Source organism: Emys orbicularis, chromosome 9 (assembly GCF_028017835.1).
Source record: "Emys orbicularis isolate rEmyOrb1 chromosome 9, rEmyOrb1.hap1, whole genome shotgun sequence".
In the NCBI taxonomy this organism is placed as follows: Eukaryota; Metazoa; Chordata; order Testudines; family Emydidae; genus Emys; species Emys orbicularis.
The window spans coordinates 76,667,496-76,684,032 of record NC_088691.1 but is presented as its reverse complement, the minus strand read 5'-3'; the positions used below and the strand labels follow the sequence as shown (position 1 = coordinate 76,684,032).

The window sequence follows — 16,537 nt, the reverse complement described above, 5'->3', positions numbered from 1 at the left end:
ATGCAACCTTGGCTTTCTTGACATGACTAGCAAAGTGTTTCCTTATTGGTAAAGTTATAGTTTGCATTTAAAAATGAGCACGTTTGCCTCTGGAGATACTGTGTCAGCCAAATGCTGTGTGTCTCAGCGGTTGTCTCTGGAAAGCAGGTCTGTTTTATTTATGTAATTGTCAGAATGTCCTCTATAGTAACACTCTGCTAAGTTTAGCACACTCAGCTGGATTGAAGTTCCGGTCTTCATACTTCCTTTTATACTTTGGTATTGCATTGGGCTATAGGATCGCATTCTTCCTGTTTACATATGTTCAAATGCTGCTTAAGTCTGTTGTATAAAGAAACACTGGGCCTGATACTCCCCTCTGGTGACAGACAAGGTGCAAATGACACCTTGTATGTCAATGGAGGCATACTGCCAAAGAGTAGGTGGATAAGCAATGTTCCTGGGGAGTCCCTTTGCCCCCTGCATAGATATCACTGGTCTCCTGTAGCTACCTTGGTTTCCTACATGTATGGACACAGTCATGTTTGTTTGTCAGAAATATTATTGTGCATGTAAATTGTGTATGGTATTGGAAGTTTCCAGAAACAAGATAAGATCCATTTTAATTTCACCAATTTGTAACACTATGCCATGGGTGTCCTGTCAGTAGCAGTGTTCAAACCCAGGCCCTCTAGATCTAAAAGCATAAGTCTCTACTGCTAAGCTAAAAGATCCCACTCTGTTAGCACAAAGGCTGTACGAACTCTAGCATTCAGCTATTAGAGCAGGATAGAGCCACGCTGGGTGACCCTGAGTTACAAGCGCATTATGTAGTCTTATGGAGATGAAATGCTAAGTTTTAACATGAGCATTTTTTAGCACTGTTTCTTCATTTTCCCTTCCCTCTCCTGCTTAAGTGAAATGATAGTTTGTTAAAGGTACTGAATTGACAGACTTTAATATAATAAGTCCTGCTTTTATCCACAGGGCCAAGTCCTGCTTGGTGTCCGTGAGTAGCCCTCTTGGAGTAAAGGAGACTACTCATGTGAGTAAGGAGGCTAGGTATTGGCCCAGGAAAATTTATATCAAGTACAGTGATGGAGGAATCTTCCCAACATTGCTTCATCAATGCCCTTATTTAGAGGGCTCACCTTCGGGAGCCAGATGCTAAGTGCAGCATTCAATCCTTGATCTATGGCTTAGTCTTCCATCAGGGCATGAGATATGACAGATTTTGTGATATATAGAAATCTGCTAGGAAATGTACTGATGCTATTGCATTATGTGGTCTTTTATTTGTTAATTTGAGGTTTCAGAGGCATCACATCTTGGAATCAAAAGACACCTTGATTAAACTTACCTGTCCTGTTTCTGTTTATCACATACACTAGTTTTATGACTTCAACATGATTTCAGTAGAGTTACCTCGGGTTTATTCCAGTATAAGATCAGAATATGGCCCATTGCCTTTAAGGACTTGCTGTATCTGAATGACTAAATTAGTGAATTCAGGTCCCTTTTAAATAAGACTAATTTTACCTCTTATATTTTCATAGCAGATTTCAAGGAATTTTTAATTGGAATTAACATTAGAAGGTAGCTGTTTTGCAGGACTAATGTGTTAAAGCCACCAGGCTTTGTTTCTTTTTAAAATTGCTCAGAAATATAACTAATGAGAAGTAGAATTGTCGAAGACCTTGACATTAAAGATGAGTTGATAAGGAATTTAATGCGAGGTGTGAATATATAATTTTTTTAAGTCTTTTTCTTTTACAGAGAGACCTGATTCTTCTCTCAGGGCAAGTCTACACTACAGCGTCACATCAGTGCAGCTGCAACACGTCTGGCAAAGACCCCTCATGCTGAGGGGAGAGCGCTCTCCTGTCGGCATAATTACTCCATCTTGGCGCGAAGCAGAAACTATGTCGACGGGAGAGTGTCTCCTGCCGACATAGTGCTGGTGTGGACAGCCCGAAACTTGCATCGCTCGGGGGGGCTTTTTCACACTCTTGGGCGAAGTAAGGTATATTCACTTAGGCTGTAGTTTAGACCTGCCCTCGCTTATATAGGAATAAGTGAGCAGCAGCTCCAAGGAAATCAGTGGAGCTATGCCAGTTCATGAGATCAGAATAAGGCCTGTGAAGTTATATGAATTACATGAGTATTTTTTTCAGTAACTTGTTGGTTTGAAAGAAAAGGGAGCTGCTTTTTCAGTTGTGTGCCCATATAACCGTAATCTGATTAAATTTTTGCAGTGCCTCTCCGGACACAATAGACAGGATGACGGCACATTCTGTCTGCTTTCTTCAGACAGATCCCAATTTTAAAAAAACCCAAAACCTCAAAGGATAACTATTGTGTAAACAGAGTCCAAGTCAAAGCACAGTTGCTGCAGTTGCTACTGTGTTTGCAAAAGAACGCTTTAAGAATCACATACACCTAACAACATGTACCCTCGTGTGGTCAATGGATTAGAGCTGCTGAATGAGAGTATGTAACAACTTATTAGCTGTAATATTAAAAATGCATGTTCAAACCAGGACAAATATACCAAAAGACAAAATATTCTTATTGCAGATATTACTTGTAGCCTGAGTTTGGTATGACACAGTTTGAGACACTAAATAATGTAATCAGTTTGTGGTTTCAATTAATACGAACCATCTTGTAGGTCCTTTTGAAAATCAGTGTAAACTGTTCCTCAATTTGGCTGCCTACATTTCCCCATTTTATACAGTCCCAGGTTGTGATTATTTACACACCAGCATGCTTGCTCATTTCCCCCATCTTGAATAAGTCTAGAAAAATGTACTGGACCATTATGGTGTTTTATAATGAATGTTGGGCTAAATGAACACAGTGCAGATTGGACTGCATGCCCCAAATGTCTTTGCACAAAATGCTGATGGCTTTATACAAACTTCCATTATACCAAAAAACAACCCCCCCTAATTAGCTATGCTAGATAACTTGTGCTTGTCAGAACATATGTTGGTTTGAATTTTTTTCTCTGTCATTAAGTTGAATTGTATATTAAAAAAATCTGATCAAGCCAAGACTTGGCACTTACATCATCTTGTCTAGTACAGATATTGAAATCCTTGACGTTAACATTCCGCAGGAAAGGGTAGATGTAAAATATGTCTGCCGCATATGAAATTCTGCCAAGTCTTGTAAATCTGTAGCCAATTCTTTAGGGGTCATGTAGGATTAACTTGGCCTTGTAACACAGTCTAGTAAGATCACATTTTCTAGTGCATTTTATTTCTTTTAAGTGCTATATTTTTAAATTAATATATAATTTATTCTCATTTCACAGGGAAAAAACCCTACCCTTTTCTCTTCAGTTTTGGTTTAGTCGTGGTCCAGGATTTACTTTTATTCATTCTATATTGACTCCTGTATAACCACTTTAGATTGGATGTCCTTTAAAACAAACATTTTTTAGTCATATAGAAGTATTATTTCACATTTTGTGTCTGGTTGTAGGTCAGTACCTCCGTGGACACTTTGCATTGAAGTCCTATTGTGAGATTAACCCATACATTTTAAAACATGGGGACTGTATTTTTACAAAAGGCTGCTGAAATATTTTTAAGTCGAAACGCTTGAGAAATTTAAAAATATTTGGATAAGCACCCTAAAGCTTGGATGTTTATCTAGTATTCAAACTTGGGCTGTAAATCTCAAATAGATTTTTTTTTTCTTGTCACACTTCAAGTATTTCCAGTTTCCGCTTTGGCTGGGGATATCAGAGCCACCTGTCCTGCACGATTTTGGTACTTTTGATCCAGGAAATGAAAATGTTCAAGGACCAGAGGAGTAGGAAATAATTATCTTTTTCTAACCTCCAGAAGTTTTTGTCCACTCAGTTCTTAGTTTATCTGTACAACTTCACCAATCTCTGTTAACTGCAACTGTTTGCTTAGAATAGCATGCACATTTCTGTAGGCTCTTTGATCCAAAAGAATTTCCAAATACTTCAAATTAAAACTATTGACACCACTCCATCACTGAAATAAAGCCACACGAGGGAGGGAAGGCAGCAGCTAGGCACTGCACAACGGGAGGCAGAGGTGTAATTTTGATTCCCTATTTCTATGGATCTTGAAGCCAATCTCTGTAGTCTGGTGGGGTTGAATTAAAAGGAAACACTTTCCTTCATGAACACTCTAGGTTAAGTATCAGTGGGTAGCCGTGTTAGTCTGTATCTACAAAAACAACAAGGAGTCTGGTGGCACCTTAAAGACTAACAGATTTATTTGGGCATAAGCTTTTGTGGGTAAAAACCTTTACTCTAGGTTAAAACTCCACTTTTCCTTCGATGTGGTTAGAGAATCATGTTATTTTCTTGGGCCCTGTTGTTCTGTTCCTAGTTCTCCTTTTGCTATTTTTGCTAGCTCTCACCCAGTAATCAAAGGAGTAGGTGAAGGAGCAATGAAATAGTGATAGCTCAGTTGGTTTGCTGAAGCTCACTGATCCCAGGGAACAGTAACTAGTGATATGCATCCCACAAGGCAAGTGACGGAAACGGATAAGCAGTATGTTTACTACATCATGGTTTATTTATTCTGTTTGCAAACAAAACAAAATGCCAACTGGAAGGTGACCAATAAAATTCACAAACGTTGAAGACCTGTGTGTTTAGGGCAGGGGTCGGCAACCTATGGCATGCGTGCCAAAGACGGCACGCGAGCCGATTTTTAATGGCACGCTGTTGCCTGCCGGAGTCCTGGCAGGCAGCAGGGTGCCATTAAAAATCCTGCCCGGCCCGGCCCGCTCTTCTCTTCCCCCCCCCCCCCCCACGGGGGCAGGGACATAGGTGTGCACACGGGGTGTGCTGGGTGTGCCCAGGCACACCCTAATGCAGGGGTGGGCAAATGGCTCCACTCTCCCGGCGCGGCAAGCTGCCGGCCCCTCCCCCGCCTTCCCCCCTCCCCTGGAGCCATGCTCCAGGAATATTCAGGGCTGGGGGCTCTGCTCCTCCAATATTTGGAGCTGGATCTCTCCCCTGGCCCTGCCTGGAGTGGACCCCGGCCCCCGCCTGCGGGTCTCCCCCCTGCCCCGCCGCGTCCCTGCCTGGAAGAAAGTGGCGCGCGCCTCTCCCGTGCCTGCTTGTTCTGCCGGTGTAGCACATTCCTACGCGGAGTGGCTCCCGGCAACAACTGCTGTCTGCTGCCCCAGGGTCCTAGTGCCCCCCATCCGCTATGGCCAGGGCAGGCTGCCCTTACCCTGCCCTTCCGCCCTAGCCCTGAGCCTCTCCAACGCCCCCAACCCCTCATCCCCAACCTTCATCCCCCTGCACCCTAATCCTCTGCCCTAGCCCTGAGCCCCCTCCTGCATCATGAACCCCTCATCCTCCCCAGCCAGAGCCCTCATCCCCCGCACCCTAATCCTCTGCCCCAGCCCTGAGCCCCCTCCTGCATCATGAACCCCTCATCCCCAGCCCGCATCCCCCCGCACCCTAATCCTCTGCCCCAACCCTGAGCCCCCTCCCTCATTCTAGCTCCTGGCCAGACCCTTCACCCCCCAGCCCTGTGCTCAGTGCACTCCCACCCTCAGCTCAATGCAGAGAGAGGAAGAGAATGGGCCAGAACCAGGGAGAAGGTAGGTACCCACTGTATATGGGCAGGGCTGGGACCCCAGATCGGCAGCGGGCTGAGCGGATCCGGCAGCCAGGATCCCGGCTGGCAGGAGCTGGTGGATGGAACCCCTGAGTGGCAGTGGGCTCACAAGCTCTGTTTAGAAAACAGCTGTGGCTTGAACCAAACTAGAGAACTGAAATACTCACTGGCGCACCGACCAGTCTGGCTAGAAGGTTAAAGTTGGATAGGGTTCCTGCATGATTAGGTACCCATAACTGAGTGTGGACCTTTATTGCATAGCCATGGTACTGAGGCCATGGTACAGAGCACTGCTCAACAGTTGAGTCAGGGCAATGCCAAGCTCTTCTGGAGCTTCACAGTTTCATCTGAACCCTTCAAGATAGCAACTTCAGTCAAAAGCAAAGGCGATGACAAGAAAGTTTGTTTACTGTCATTTGCTGGCATGCCACTGAAAGTACAGAGTAGGCAACAAGGTGGCATACAAACCTCAGACTTGGAATAAGAATGAACAGCTTTTCTCTTTGACACCATGTTTTAAAGGCAAAAAAATTTAATCCGTCACAGGAGTGCAGGCTTCCAGGGGACTCTACTCCCAGCAGTGCATTTCTAGAACTGTAAAAATGTTAACCTATAAACGGAGTCTCCAAGCCCCTGTGCCTGCCAACTGCATTTAAAGAATTTGGTAAGCTGGATCTGGTACAAAATTCTGTAGTGCATTGCTGCTGTGTGGTAATCAGACCTAGGATTAGTTCAATTCAGACTAGAAATGTATTGCATCGTTTTTCTTTAAAGAGCCCTTCCTGTGTCATAATTATATTAGCTTGTTTTTGTTTAGATTCCATTTGTTTGCATCTTAGATATATTCTGCTTTTTTCATTGTGGCATATGGAAGAACACAGGGTATTTGTTCATCTGAAGTAATTGGTTCCTCATTTTAAGTTATAATCCTGTAATGTGACATCCTCTCCATTTTTTTTTTTTTCTAAATCAGACACACACAGGGGCACAAGTACTTTAGTAACTCCACAATGTTGCTCAGTGTGGACTATGAAAGCTAATATGCATTCAAATCTGATGGTCCGCCTCTTTGTCATAAACTGTGGCTTTATGATATAAAGTTGTTGATCTTATCTCTTTTTTGCCCCCACCAGATAAACTATTAGTTCTAACTGTAGCAACTAAAGAAACAGATGGCTTTCACCGCTTCATGCAAACTGCAAAGCACTTCAACTATACAGTGAAGGTACTGTATGCTCTGTCACTCATTCTGAATATTGGACATAGTTTTATAGCCTCAACTCAGAAATGAAATAGTCTTAACACCGAAACAATGTGTCATGATTATGCTGCAGTAAGGTAAAACAGTTATGGAACCTAGCAATGGAGACAACCCATTAGGTCATCTGTTCCGTATCCTTGCAGGATAGGTTTCCCATGACACATTTGCTAGTGTTTTGTCTAGTCTGTTTCTAAATGTGCCAGGAAATGGGGTTTCTTCCACTGACCTTGAGAAATTATTCCACAGATTCATAGATTTCACAGTTGGGAAGACCTTTCTGAAAGTCTGTTTTTTCTTTCTTAATTTCATTCCGTTACTACCACATTTGTTATTATTCCTAGCTATTTTGCTGTTGCACCTTTTTGTTCTAAGCATGCCACTCCTCCCTCAGTATTCGCACCCTTCAAGTGTTTGTAGATTATCATGTCACACCTTGGTCTTTGCTTAGCAAAGCTATATTTATTTGACTACCTCATCATCCCTCCTGCAGCAAAACCCATGGGAGCTGTGCTGACAGAACTCATGCAGCTGAAGATGCCTTCAGGGCCCCATACCTCTTAAATGGGTCCTACTATTGGGGGTGGGGAGGCATGGAAACCTAATCCCTTAGCTGTGTTACATTTCCCAGGGAATCTCTGTAGAGCTGGTGAGAGGACAATACAAATCTTCTCAATCCTCCCTTATCACTCTTTCACCACTTTTGATCGCCCAATCCTCTTGCTGGCCTACTCTGTCCTACTATTTCAATGCAGAACGAAGGAATCTGTATCCTGAAGCTGTCTCCTGCATGCAAATCTCACAGGAGCACGCCCCCCCCCCATTTTTTAAACTTTTCTCCATAAATCAGTCCCTCAAGACAAAACCAAGGGATTGAAATGAATCTGTGGTAAAACATTATCCATGCTTATCACACTATTGAAACTGTAAATCAAAAGAGACCAATTAATGACTGTTGGCCCATTGGTTTCTCTTTTAGAAATAAGTTGAAATGCTGCAGTCTGTTTACTTCAACCATCAAGTCCTGAAAAAGTACAGGAGGAAAGATCATCTTTCCTAACTGAAAAATAATATATTAAAAATCCTAGGAAATTGACCTTTGGAGAGTTTGCTTGTAATTTTGCTGATTGTTCTATAGCACCTATATTGCTGTAATCCCTCTGATATTTAGTAGTTCAAGAAAAATAATAATCTTGTGTTAAACTTTCAAGGCTTACAAAAGATGTAGGTGTTTATTGCTGATATGATTCCCTACAATACTTGGTAAGGATGGAATTCTGTTTAGTTGATTTAACTGCCTATCATACATTGAGGAATCCATCCTAAACTTCTAGTGTGAGAAAGTGGCCTGAGGCATTAAAAACTAAATGTTTATAGTTTCCATTGTCATGTCTCTTCTATGCTCTTTCACCCCTCTTTCCCTCCAAATACTGTAGCAATGTTTAAAGGTCATGTAGTGAACGATTGTTTTAATACACAATTTAGAGGAATATTACCATCCACATATCTTCTCTTCCTAAGTGAGACAGATATGAGTAGGGTGACCAGATGTCCCGATTTTATAGGGACAGTCCCGATATTTGGGGCTTTTTCTTATATAGGCACCGATTACCCCCCCCCACCCCCAGTCCCGATTTTTCACATTTTCCATCTGGTCACCCTAGATATGAGATGTAGTGGAACGTAATCTTTCGGTTCTTGTTTGGGTAGGAAATGTCTCTCCTATTTCTGAAATGATGTCATTGTGCTCAGTTCTACTTGACATGGAAAACTTAGAATGCTTGAAATGCTGACTCACTGCACTTTACAATGCTATAATATCCACTAGTTAAAGTGTTTGCTTGCTTGCCTTTTCTTTGACATCCGTTTTTTAACGAGGTTATATTAAAAATTACCCTCTGGGTACAAGCGAAAAAATGTACTTTCTCCCTGTTTCCAGGTTCTTGGTAAAGGTGAAGAGTGGAAAGGTGGAAAGTTAATTAACTCTATTGGAGGAGGACAGAAAGTGCGATTGCTGAAAGAAGGAATAGAAAGCTATGCTGATCAAGAGGACTTGGTTGTAATGTTTGTTGAATGGTAAGCAAATTCTGCTTGTTGCTTTCATGCCCTACTCTTTATAGGATGCTAATAAAAGCTCTTGTGGCATGCTGATATTTTCTCCTGCTTTAGTTTTTATCTGAGAAAGTTAGCTTCTAGTTTTCCATTCATAAAAATATTATGCAATTGGATCGGATGTTGGTTTTTTTTGTCAGATTTACAGATGTAAAAATTGTTTCGGAGCCATGGCTCTGCTGTACTATGAACAATGTTATTGCACGAACAAGCTGTGAAACGCATTGACTCACTAGACATTTGGTTATTAGTTTACCTTTTCCCATGAAAAAGCAACTGTCTTGTTGCTGTTATAACAAAGTGATTGTGAGATGGAAATGGTGTGTGAGGAAGTGGTAAAAGCAGCTTCAAACTGAAGTGGTGGCCAGTAGACCGCTGGGGCGTAATTCTCAGAAACACTAAAGCCCCTTTATGTTGGTCTGGCAGTTAAAGGGGTCTTAAATAGGCTGGAAGTGCTCCCTGAAAATATCTCCTGTGTGAGGGTCTCCCCACCTGCTGTAGAGCTGCAGTAAGGGCTCCCTCACCAGCCATGATTCTACTGCCTATGAGGAGAGGACAGCCCCAGAGCAGGGATGTAGCATGCTGCAGCACATTTAACTACAGCTGTTTTCTGCTTCCCAGGGTCCATAGCAAATTATAAGTTAGAGCAGCCTCCCTGAGGGCCAGGTAGGTCCCTCTCAGACCAGAATATAAGGAGCACAAAGGTGACTTGAAGCCATCTTTCCTTCTACCTCCCTTCCGCTCTCTCCCCCGCCCCCATCTCTCCTGTTCCTTCCCTAAGGACAGGATTGGTGTCACTGAGAATCTGGTCCATGGAAGGCTACAGAAGCTTCCCTGTCAACTTCAATCAGAGCCAGGTCAAACCTTTAAAGCAGTTGCCTTGGTGGATGCCAGGAGAGTGAATCACAAAGTAGGGACTTGCAGAAATGCGTCAGTTTGCGCACCCTGAGAAGTTGTGTGAGCTGAGTAACATCTGCTGCTTTTATTATTGACAGTGATGTCCTAGCAGCTGATGCAGACTTTTGTCAGTTTGGAATAAAATTTTTGGCAGACATACTACAATTCTTTTTATTTCTCTTTTCTTTTTCTTTTCATCTTTAAAACCACACAATCTGTCATTGACACATACTGTCATTCTAAACAAGACCACAATGCAATGGCCTCTTGGGCTTACACCAGGTTAATTTCTCTTTTGATTTAGTATAACTTCTGTGCAATTTTGGATTTCCTTCAAAGTTTAGGAGTGTTTTTGCAAGTTAAACAGATATGGAGGGGCTAGGTTAGCAAAGTTCATATGTGAGAGAGTGATCTCCCTGCATTATCTTATTTATTCAAAATTTCCCATGCTTTTCTATCTACCTTATGCGTTAGGACAGCTGTTCAACTGGATTCTCAACCTTACAGTCATGTTTTATGACTTGACTTACATTCTCTCATTTTTTCTTTGTGATATGCAAGTAGTAGTTAGAAATGGAAAGCACAAATCCGTTTACCCACTTTATGAATAACATTTGTAATAGAAATGACCTAGGGGGACTAAATATTTTCACTCTCCTACATTTAATTTGCATTTAGAGTGATGTACGATTGGTAGGATAAGCTACCCATTCAGATATTAAATTGCTACTTACAGACACTTTCTTTCATATTTAATCTTATTACCAATTTACTGCATTTTGATAAATGGAATGCATTGTGAGAGCAGTTGTTTGTTTAATTCTTTAAAAGGAGTTAACTATTTGGGTTTGATAAAATGAGTAATTTAGTCTGCCCTATTGGCCAAGTACTAGTGAAACTTATTTTAAATTTTTTAATTTTGAAGATATCTTTACTTAGGACTTGTGTGTGAAATCTCTTTCAAATTTTTAAACTGATTGTAGAGGGATCTCCCGCCCCCCCCCCCCCCCCATTTTATATTTCTTGAGTTAAAGTCTGTCCTTTTGCTTTTGCCCTCTCCCTAAGTGGGTGTAAAAGTCACAAGGTCTTAGTCCTATAATTTGAGTAGTAAAGTCTCATACTGCTAATTCTCTGAGTCCCAGGTTCAAATCCCACTGTTGCTCATGCAAGGTCAGTTAGATACACTGAACTACTGGTGCAGTCACATCATTTCACATAGGAGCAAGTTCATTTTTCTAGCATAGAAATAGGCTGTGGTGTTCATCTAAGCTATGGCTCACCACCTGTGTAGAATTGGGAAGGAATTTTTCCCATGCTGCAAGATGCTTGTTCTTTTTTGCTATCTTTGAAGTAACAGGCAGGCCTGGCATGTAATGAATGATACAGTCAATGACAAGATTTAGTTACATTAATGTCCAAATGTTGCAGGAAAGTAGGGTAGTTTTTGCTTACTCCAACCCTGAGCAATGGGCCTGGAGCCACTGAGGACTCAGACGGGGTATTGGGCATCTAAATTGTGCACATGTTCACTCGTCAGTTATCCGTATTTTTTGCACTTCTCTCCATGAAAGAGGAGCATTAGAAGGATGGTTAATCCCTAATGCTGGCATTTGTTTGGATCAGAAGTGAAGCTGCCTTGTAGGATAAGAGAGCCATCTCAGTTAGTGGAAATTGGAGCTCCACAATGGATTGGTGTTGCTGAGTAACAGCTGTGGTGGTGGTGTTTAAATTAAAGCTCACTGTTAATAAAGTTCAATCACACTGACTAATAAAGCTTCAGCTTGTTTTTTAAAGCCCTAAACACCTGTGTGGGTTATTCTTTCACTTGCCGGGTCCTGGCCAGCGTATCCATTTCACAAATAGTTAGTGCAGGGCATTACACTAATCTTCTGGGGATGAGGGAGGAATGGAGCCACCTTTGATAAACCTGTTACTGCAGAAGTAAATTTGCTTAGGAAGCAGTGCTCTGGAGATGCATCTGGTTCCTGTCCTCAGCTGGAAGATGCTGCAGTAGATCCATTTGGAAAGTGGAAAAGTGCAGCCTGCCATAAAACGACTGGGCTAAAGCCTTTGACCAACCCCCATTTTTCTTCTCCCCATCAGCCTATCCCCTCTGTCTTGCTGTATCCTAGCTCTGAGTCAGGCTTCACCAATTTGAATGGGAAGAGGAGGGAAGGATGTGTCTGGACAAAGGCAGATAATGTCTGTAAGGCTGGGGAGACTCCAAGGATACTTATTTCTTTTAATTAAACCTTGTGTCAAACCTACAGGAGGGCAAACCAGTTTTCATAAAACTACTTACTTTTATATATGGTATGTAACACACTTCCTTTCCTTGGGGTGCCTATTTACCAGTTACTCTGCTTTGTGCTGCAAAGCCCTCCTCCTCTTTCTGCTTCCAAACTAGTGGTGGCTGGGTTGGTCAGGTCTGCCAAGCCAAATGGAGATGATTACTTTTTTTTTTTAAAGGCTTTTTAGACAATTGGAAAACTGGAATGAGTGTTAAGAAGTTCTATGAAATGTAAAGATACTTGGATGCGAAGCACTTTATTTTAGCATCATAAATTTAAATCATTTTAGAAAAGTCTGTAAAGCAGCACCCTTATTCCTTTTGAGCAGTACCTTACTCTGTAAGTAGGTCCCCTTCACTTCAAAGGACTACTCTTAGAGTAGTACTCAGTGGATGGATTCTCCTTTAGTTTGTTCCTGCATTTGAGGGAGGGAAGAAGCTTTCAGGCAGAGACCGGGGGGGGGGAGAAGGGGGTGGTCACCTCCTTTTACAGTGTGGGGCATGGATCACTTGCTGGTTTGAACTAGAGTAAATGGTGGATTCTCTGTAACATGAAGGCTTTAAATTATGATTTGAGGAATTCAGTAACGCAGCCAGAGGTTAGAAGTCTATTACAGGAGTGGGTGGGTGAGGTTCTGTGGCCTGCTTTGTGCAGGAAGTTAGACTAGATGATCCTGATGGTCCCTTCTGGTGTTCGTCTGAGTCATTGATACCTTTTGCAGGGGCCTACTCAGCCTCTGCTGCCTGCCCCAACCCATGTAAATTAGAATGACTTCCTGGCTGCTCTGACACTCTGCGTCCCATGGGTGCTGGGAAGCAAAGAATAGCTGTTGTGCAGTGTGCTCTGGCATGCCTGCTCCCCTAATGTGTATGCTTATGCCTTTTGGAGTTGAGTGCAGCAAGAAATTGCACCTGCTTGAAGAGAAAGGGACGCCAAAGATACCACTTTCAGAAAAATGAGTTTCCTTCCAAATTACTCATTTGTCTTCAGAGTAATTTATGAGGCAAGGATTTTTTCCCCTTGACTCCAAAAAATGGTATTCTTGCTATTACTGTGTCCTCATCCTGGCAGATAGATTGAGATTGTTTTTGAAGTCTCTTCATTCCCCCCTTCCCCCATAGGAAATAAGATGGAAAGGATGCAGCTATGCCAAGTCTCTCAGTTTTGGAATAAGGCATCTTTTTGGCCAAGGGACTAAACTCTGACTCTGCTGCTTCTGTTACGGTTCATAACAAGTAGCTTTTGCCAGTGGTTTGTTCTTCTTTTATAGAGGATGCTTTGAAAACCCATTTCTCATAAATGCCTCTTTCAACACCTGTTTTATTACTTAAACAGTATTTTCCTCTAGATTAAATCAGGTAAATGCCACTAATTTTCAGGGTGCATGCACGCTAAGATTTAATCTGGGGAAAACAGGGATGTGGGCAGATATCATGCCCTTTAATGCCAAGGTCCACAGGAAAGTCAAAGTTAGGTGGGGAAGCTAACTGCATTGTGTGGTATGGGTTGGGGGCAGGTGTAACAACAGCACTGAGTCAGGTCTTGGGGACTTCAGCCACTGGTGTAGCTTCATTGGTACAAATCCCTAGTGTAAAAGGGGAAGGCAAAGAAGTGCAATTAGCCCCACTTCCAAGCAAAATAAGCTGCACCACTTCAAAGAGTATCTTATTTTTGTTTTGCTGGCTATGCTGGGTATTGGTAATGGTACAGATACACCATGGTCACTGACTGCTATACCTGATTAGAGGAGGCCTCAGAGGAATTAGAGCCTTGTCAGGTGACAGGGATATGTAATTTAGAAATGCACGTTGGCAGGAATAATTTGAACTACACATAAACATTGCTTATTGTAAAATTAACTGTAACCTTTTAGGAAAGAGACCTGGGCATCATTGTCGTCAGCTCAGTGAAAACTTCTGCTCAATAAGCAATAGCAGTCAAAACAAAATATTAAGATGTATAAAGAATGGGATAGAAAATATTATAATGCTCTCAATGGTACGTCTTTTTTCACCTGGAATACAGTTTAGTTCTGCTCAGCCAACCTCCAAAAAGTTATAGCAGGAAAATGGTGCTCAGAGTTGAGAGACTAATATTACTAGAAGTAGAAAGATTTCATTATGAGGATGGAATGAAACATTGGAGCTGTTTAGTTTAGAGGTGATGGAGAAGAAGGCATATGTTTGCATAATACCAAATGATGAATGAGATAGAGAAGTTAAACGCAGAGCTTCTCTTTACTAGTTTTTGTAGTACAAGAACATAATGAAATTGAAAGGCAACAATATTCAAACTGAGAAGTTTGTTTCCCCTCTCCCCGCTCGGCCCTCCAATGTACAATAAACTTGTGACGCTCACTGCTACAAGATATCACCTGAGACCAAGAGGTTAGCAGGATTCAAGGACTGGATGTTCTCATGGGTAAAGAGAACATCCACAGTAAGGTTAGACAGTGGCAGTGGGAGAGGGGGATTACAAAGAATAAGACTTTTTTTCTCTTTCATAGTCATCCAGTAACTGACAGAATTTAGGAAGAAACTTCTATGGGCAAGTAGTTCAAACTGGCCTGTTGAAGGGTTTCTTTCCCCTTCCTCAAACATCTAGTGTGGCCATACTAGGAGACAGGCTGCTGGAAAAGATGGACTACTGATTTAATCCAACCGGCAGTTTTTATTTCCTATGCTCCTATTAATTTGGTTTCTTTTTTTGAAGTAAGCAACTAGATTGCATAGTAAAAAAACTCATAGATCAAGACTCATAGACCACAGGGCATATAACTGTGCTATGTAACATATTCATGATATGAATTCCATATGTAATTGCTTTAAATTCAAACCTCTATAATTGTCACTAAGGAAGGCAGGCTTCCTAGCCTCCCACTTACTGACTGGAATAACACCTAAAGTATGCATAAACAAGGGAACTAGTCATTAATGAAATACTGTCTACATTTATATTAGAGTGAAGGTGGATTAGGATTAAATGGATTAGGGCCCACAAATACTTGACAAAGGTATGTTTCATTTGCTGCATTCCTGTTGTAATGTTACCTGATATAAGTAATCACAATGATTTATTCTCCATCTTATTCCTGGAAGTGTGAAGGATGTATAGATTTCCACAGTGAAGAGCAGGCAGGGGGATTGTTCTATTCTGCATTCTTATAGCTCAGTGTCTCGCCCCCTGCTGCCCTCCCCCCCCCAAGAACTGATAATGCCCAATTAATTCTCACAGTCCCCCAGCGAGGTATAGAAAGATGCTGTAAGAACGAATATCTCCATTTTCTGGTGAGGAGGCTACAAGGCTACCAAATATGTACAAAGAGGTAGGTGTCAGCTGTAAAAACTAAATCCAGGTCTTTAGGGTTTCAGGCAGAGGTCTAACTGGCTATCGTGAAGTGCAGCCCAATCAAATCATCAGCACTTCTGTGTCATGGTTCTGCTCTCTGTGAAAAAGACCTAATAATAGTTTTTGCACATACATAATGTTTTTTCATCTGTAGAGCTCAAATTGCAAGGTGGGCAAACATGCAACCCTGTTTTATAGTTTAACCAACGACTTTTATTTGAAACACTTTTTTTGAGCAGCTGTTTGATCTCTAGTAGACAGGATCTGTAATGCTGGACAAACTAGATTCTGTTTCCAGCTGTGCTGCAAACTTCCTCTGTGACTTTTTGGCCTGGTCATTTTAATTCTGTCTCCCTGTTTTTTATGCTTTCCTAGAGTTATGGAGCATCAGCAGCTTAGTTTAAGAACTTAACGTCTCTTGAAATCTAGGCCCTCAACCTTTTTGTCTGTTGTTCCCACCTGAAATACCTCTACCTCGATATAACGCTGTCCTTGGGAGCCAAAAAATCTTACCGCGTTATAGGTGAAACTGCGTTATATTGAACTTGCTTTGATCCACCAGAGTGCGCAGCCCCGCCCCCCCGAAGCACTGCTTTACCGCGTTGTATCCGAATTCGTGTTATATCGGGTCGTGTTATATCAAGGTAGCGGTGTATGAGTTATATTTAACTCTCGCTCTGGGAGGTTTATACTGCAAGGCTTTGATGAATAAGGATGTGAAATTAGAGAACTGTGAAGGCCAGTGGGTAGAAGAGGTGCGACTAGAACTCAGGACATCTGGACTCCAAGCTTTGTCTGTTATCATCTAAGATAAGGGGCTGTATTGGTGGGGAATTCAACAAGAAGAGGATCCCATTTATCGGATCCTCTATTTTCCTGAAACCTTTGAAAAGTGCATAGCTAAGTTAGGGTGTATGCATTCATGGGTTTCTCTACGTTTCAAACTGTAGGGCTACTGCACATGCTTAGTATGTGACTTTTTAAAGATAGTCACCCCATCAAATCAAAACCGGTTGCGTTCTGGAACA

At 41.9% G+C, this 16,537-nt stretch overlaps 1 protein-coding gene across 1 annotated transcript in view; it reads left to right on the top strand.

Moving 5' to 3' along the window:
- The first annotated feature begins 6,777 nt into the window (after positions 1 to 6,777).
- PLOD2 (procollagen-lysine,2-oxoglutarate 5-dioxygenase 2) overlaps positions 6,778 to 16,537 on the top strand; it is a 49,423-nt gene continuing 39,663 nt past the window's right edge. The window contains exons 1-2 of the mRNA XM_065410540.1: positions 6,778 to 6,828; positions 8,801 to 8,937. Of these exons, the coding sequence (XP_065266612.1) occupies positions 6,793 to 6,828; positions 8,801 to 8,937 (173 nt within the window). The 5' untranslated portion in view covers positions 6,778 to 6,792. The remainder of the gene's footprint in view (positions 6,829 to 8,800; positions 8,938 to 16,537) is intronic.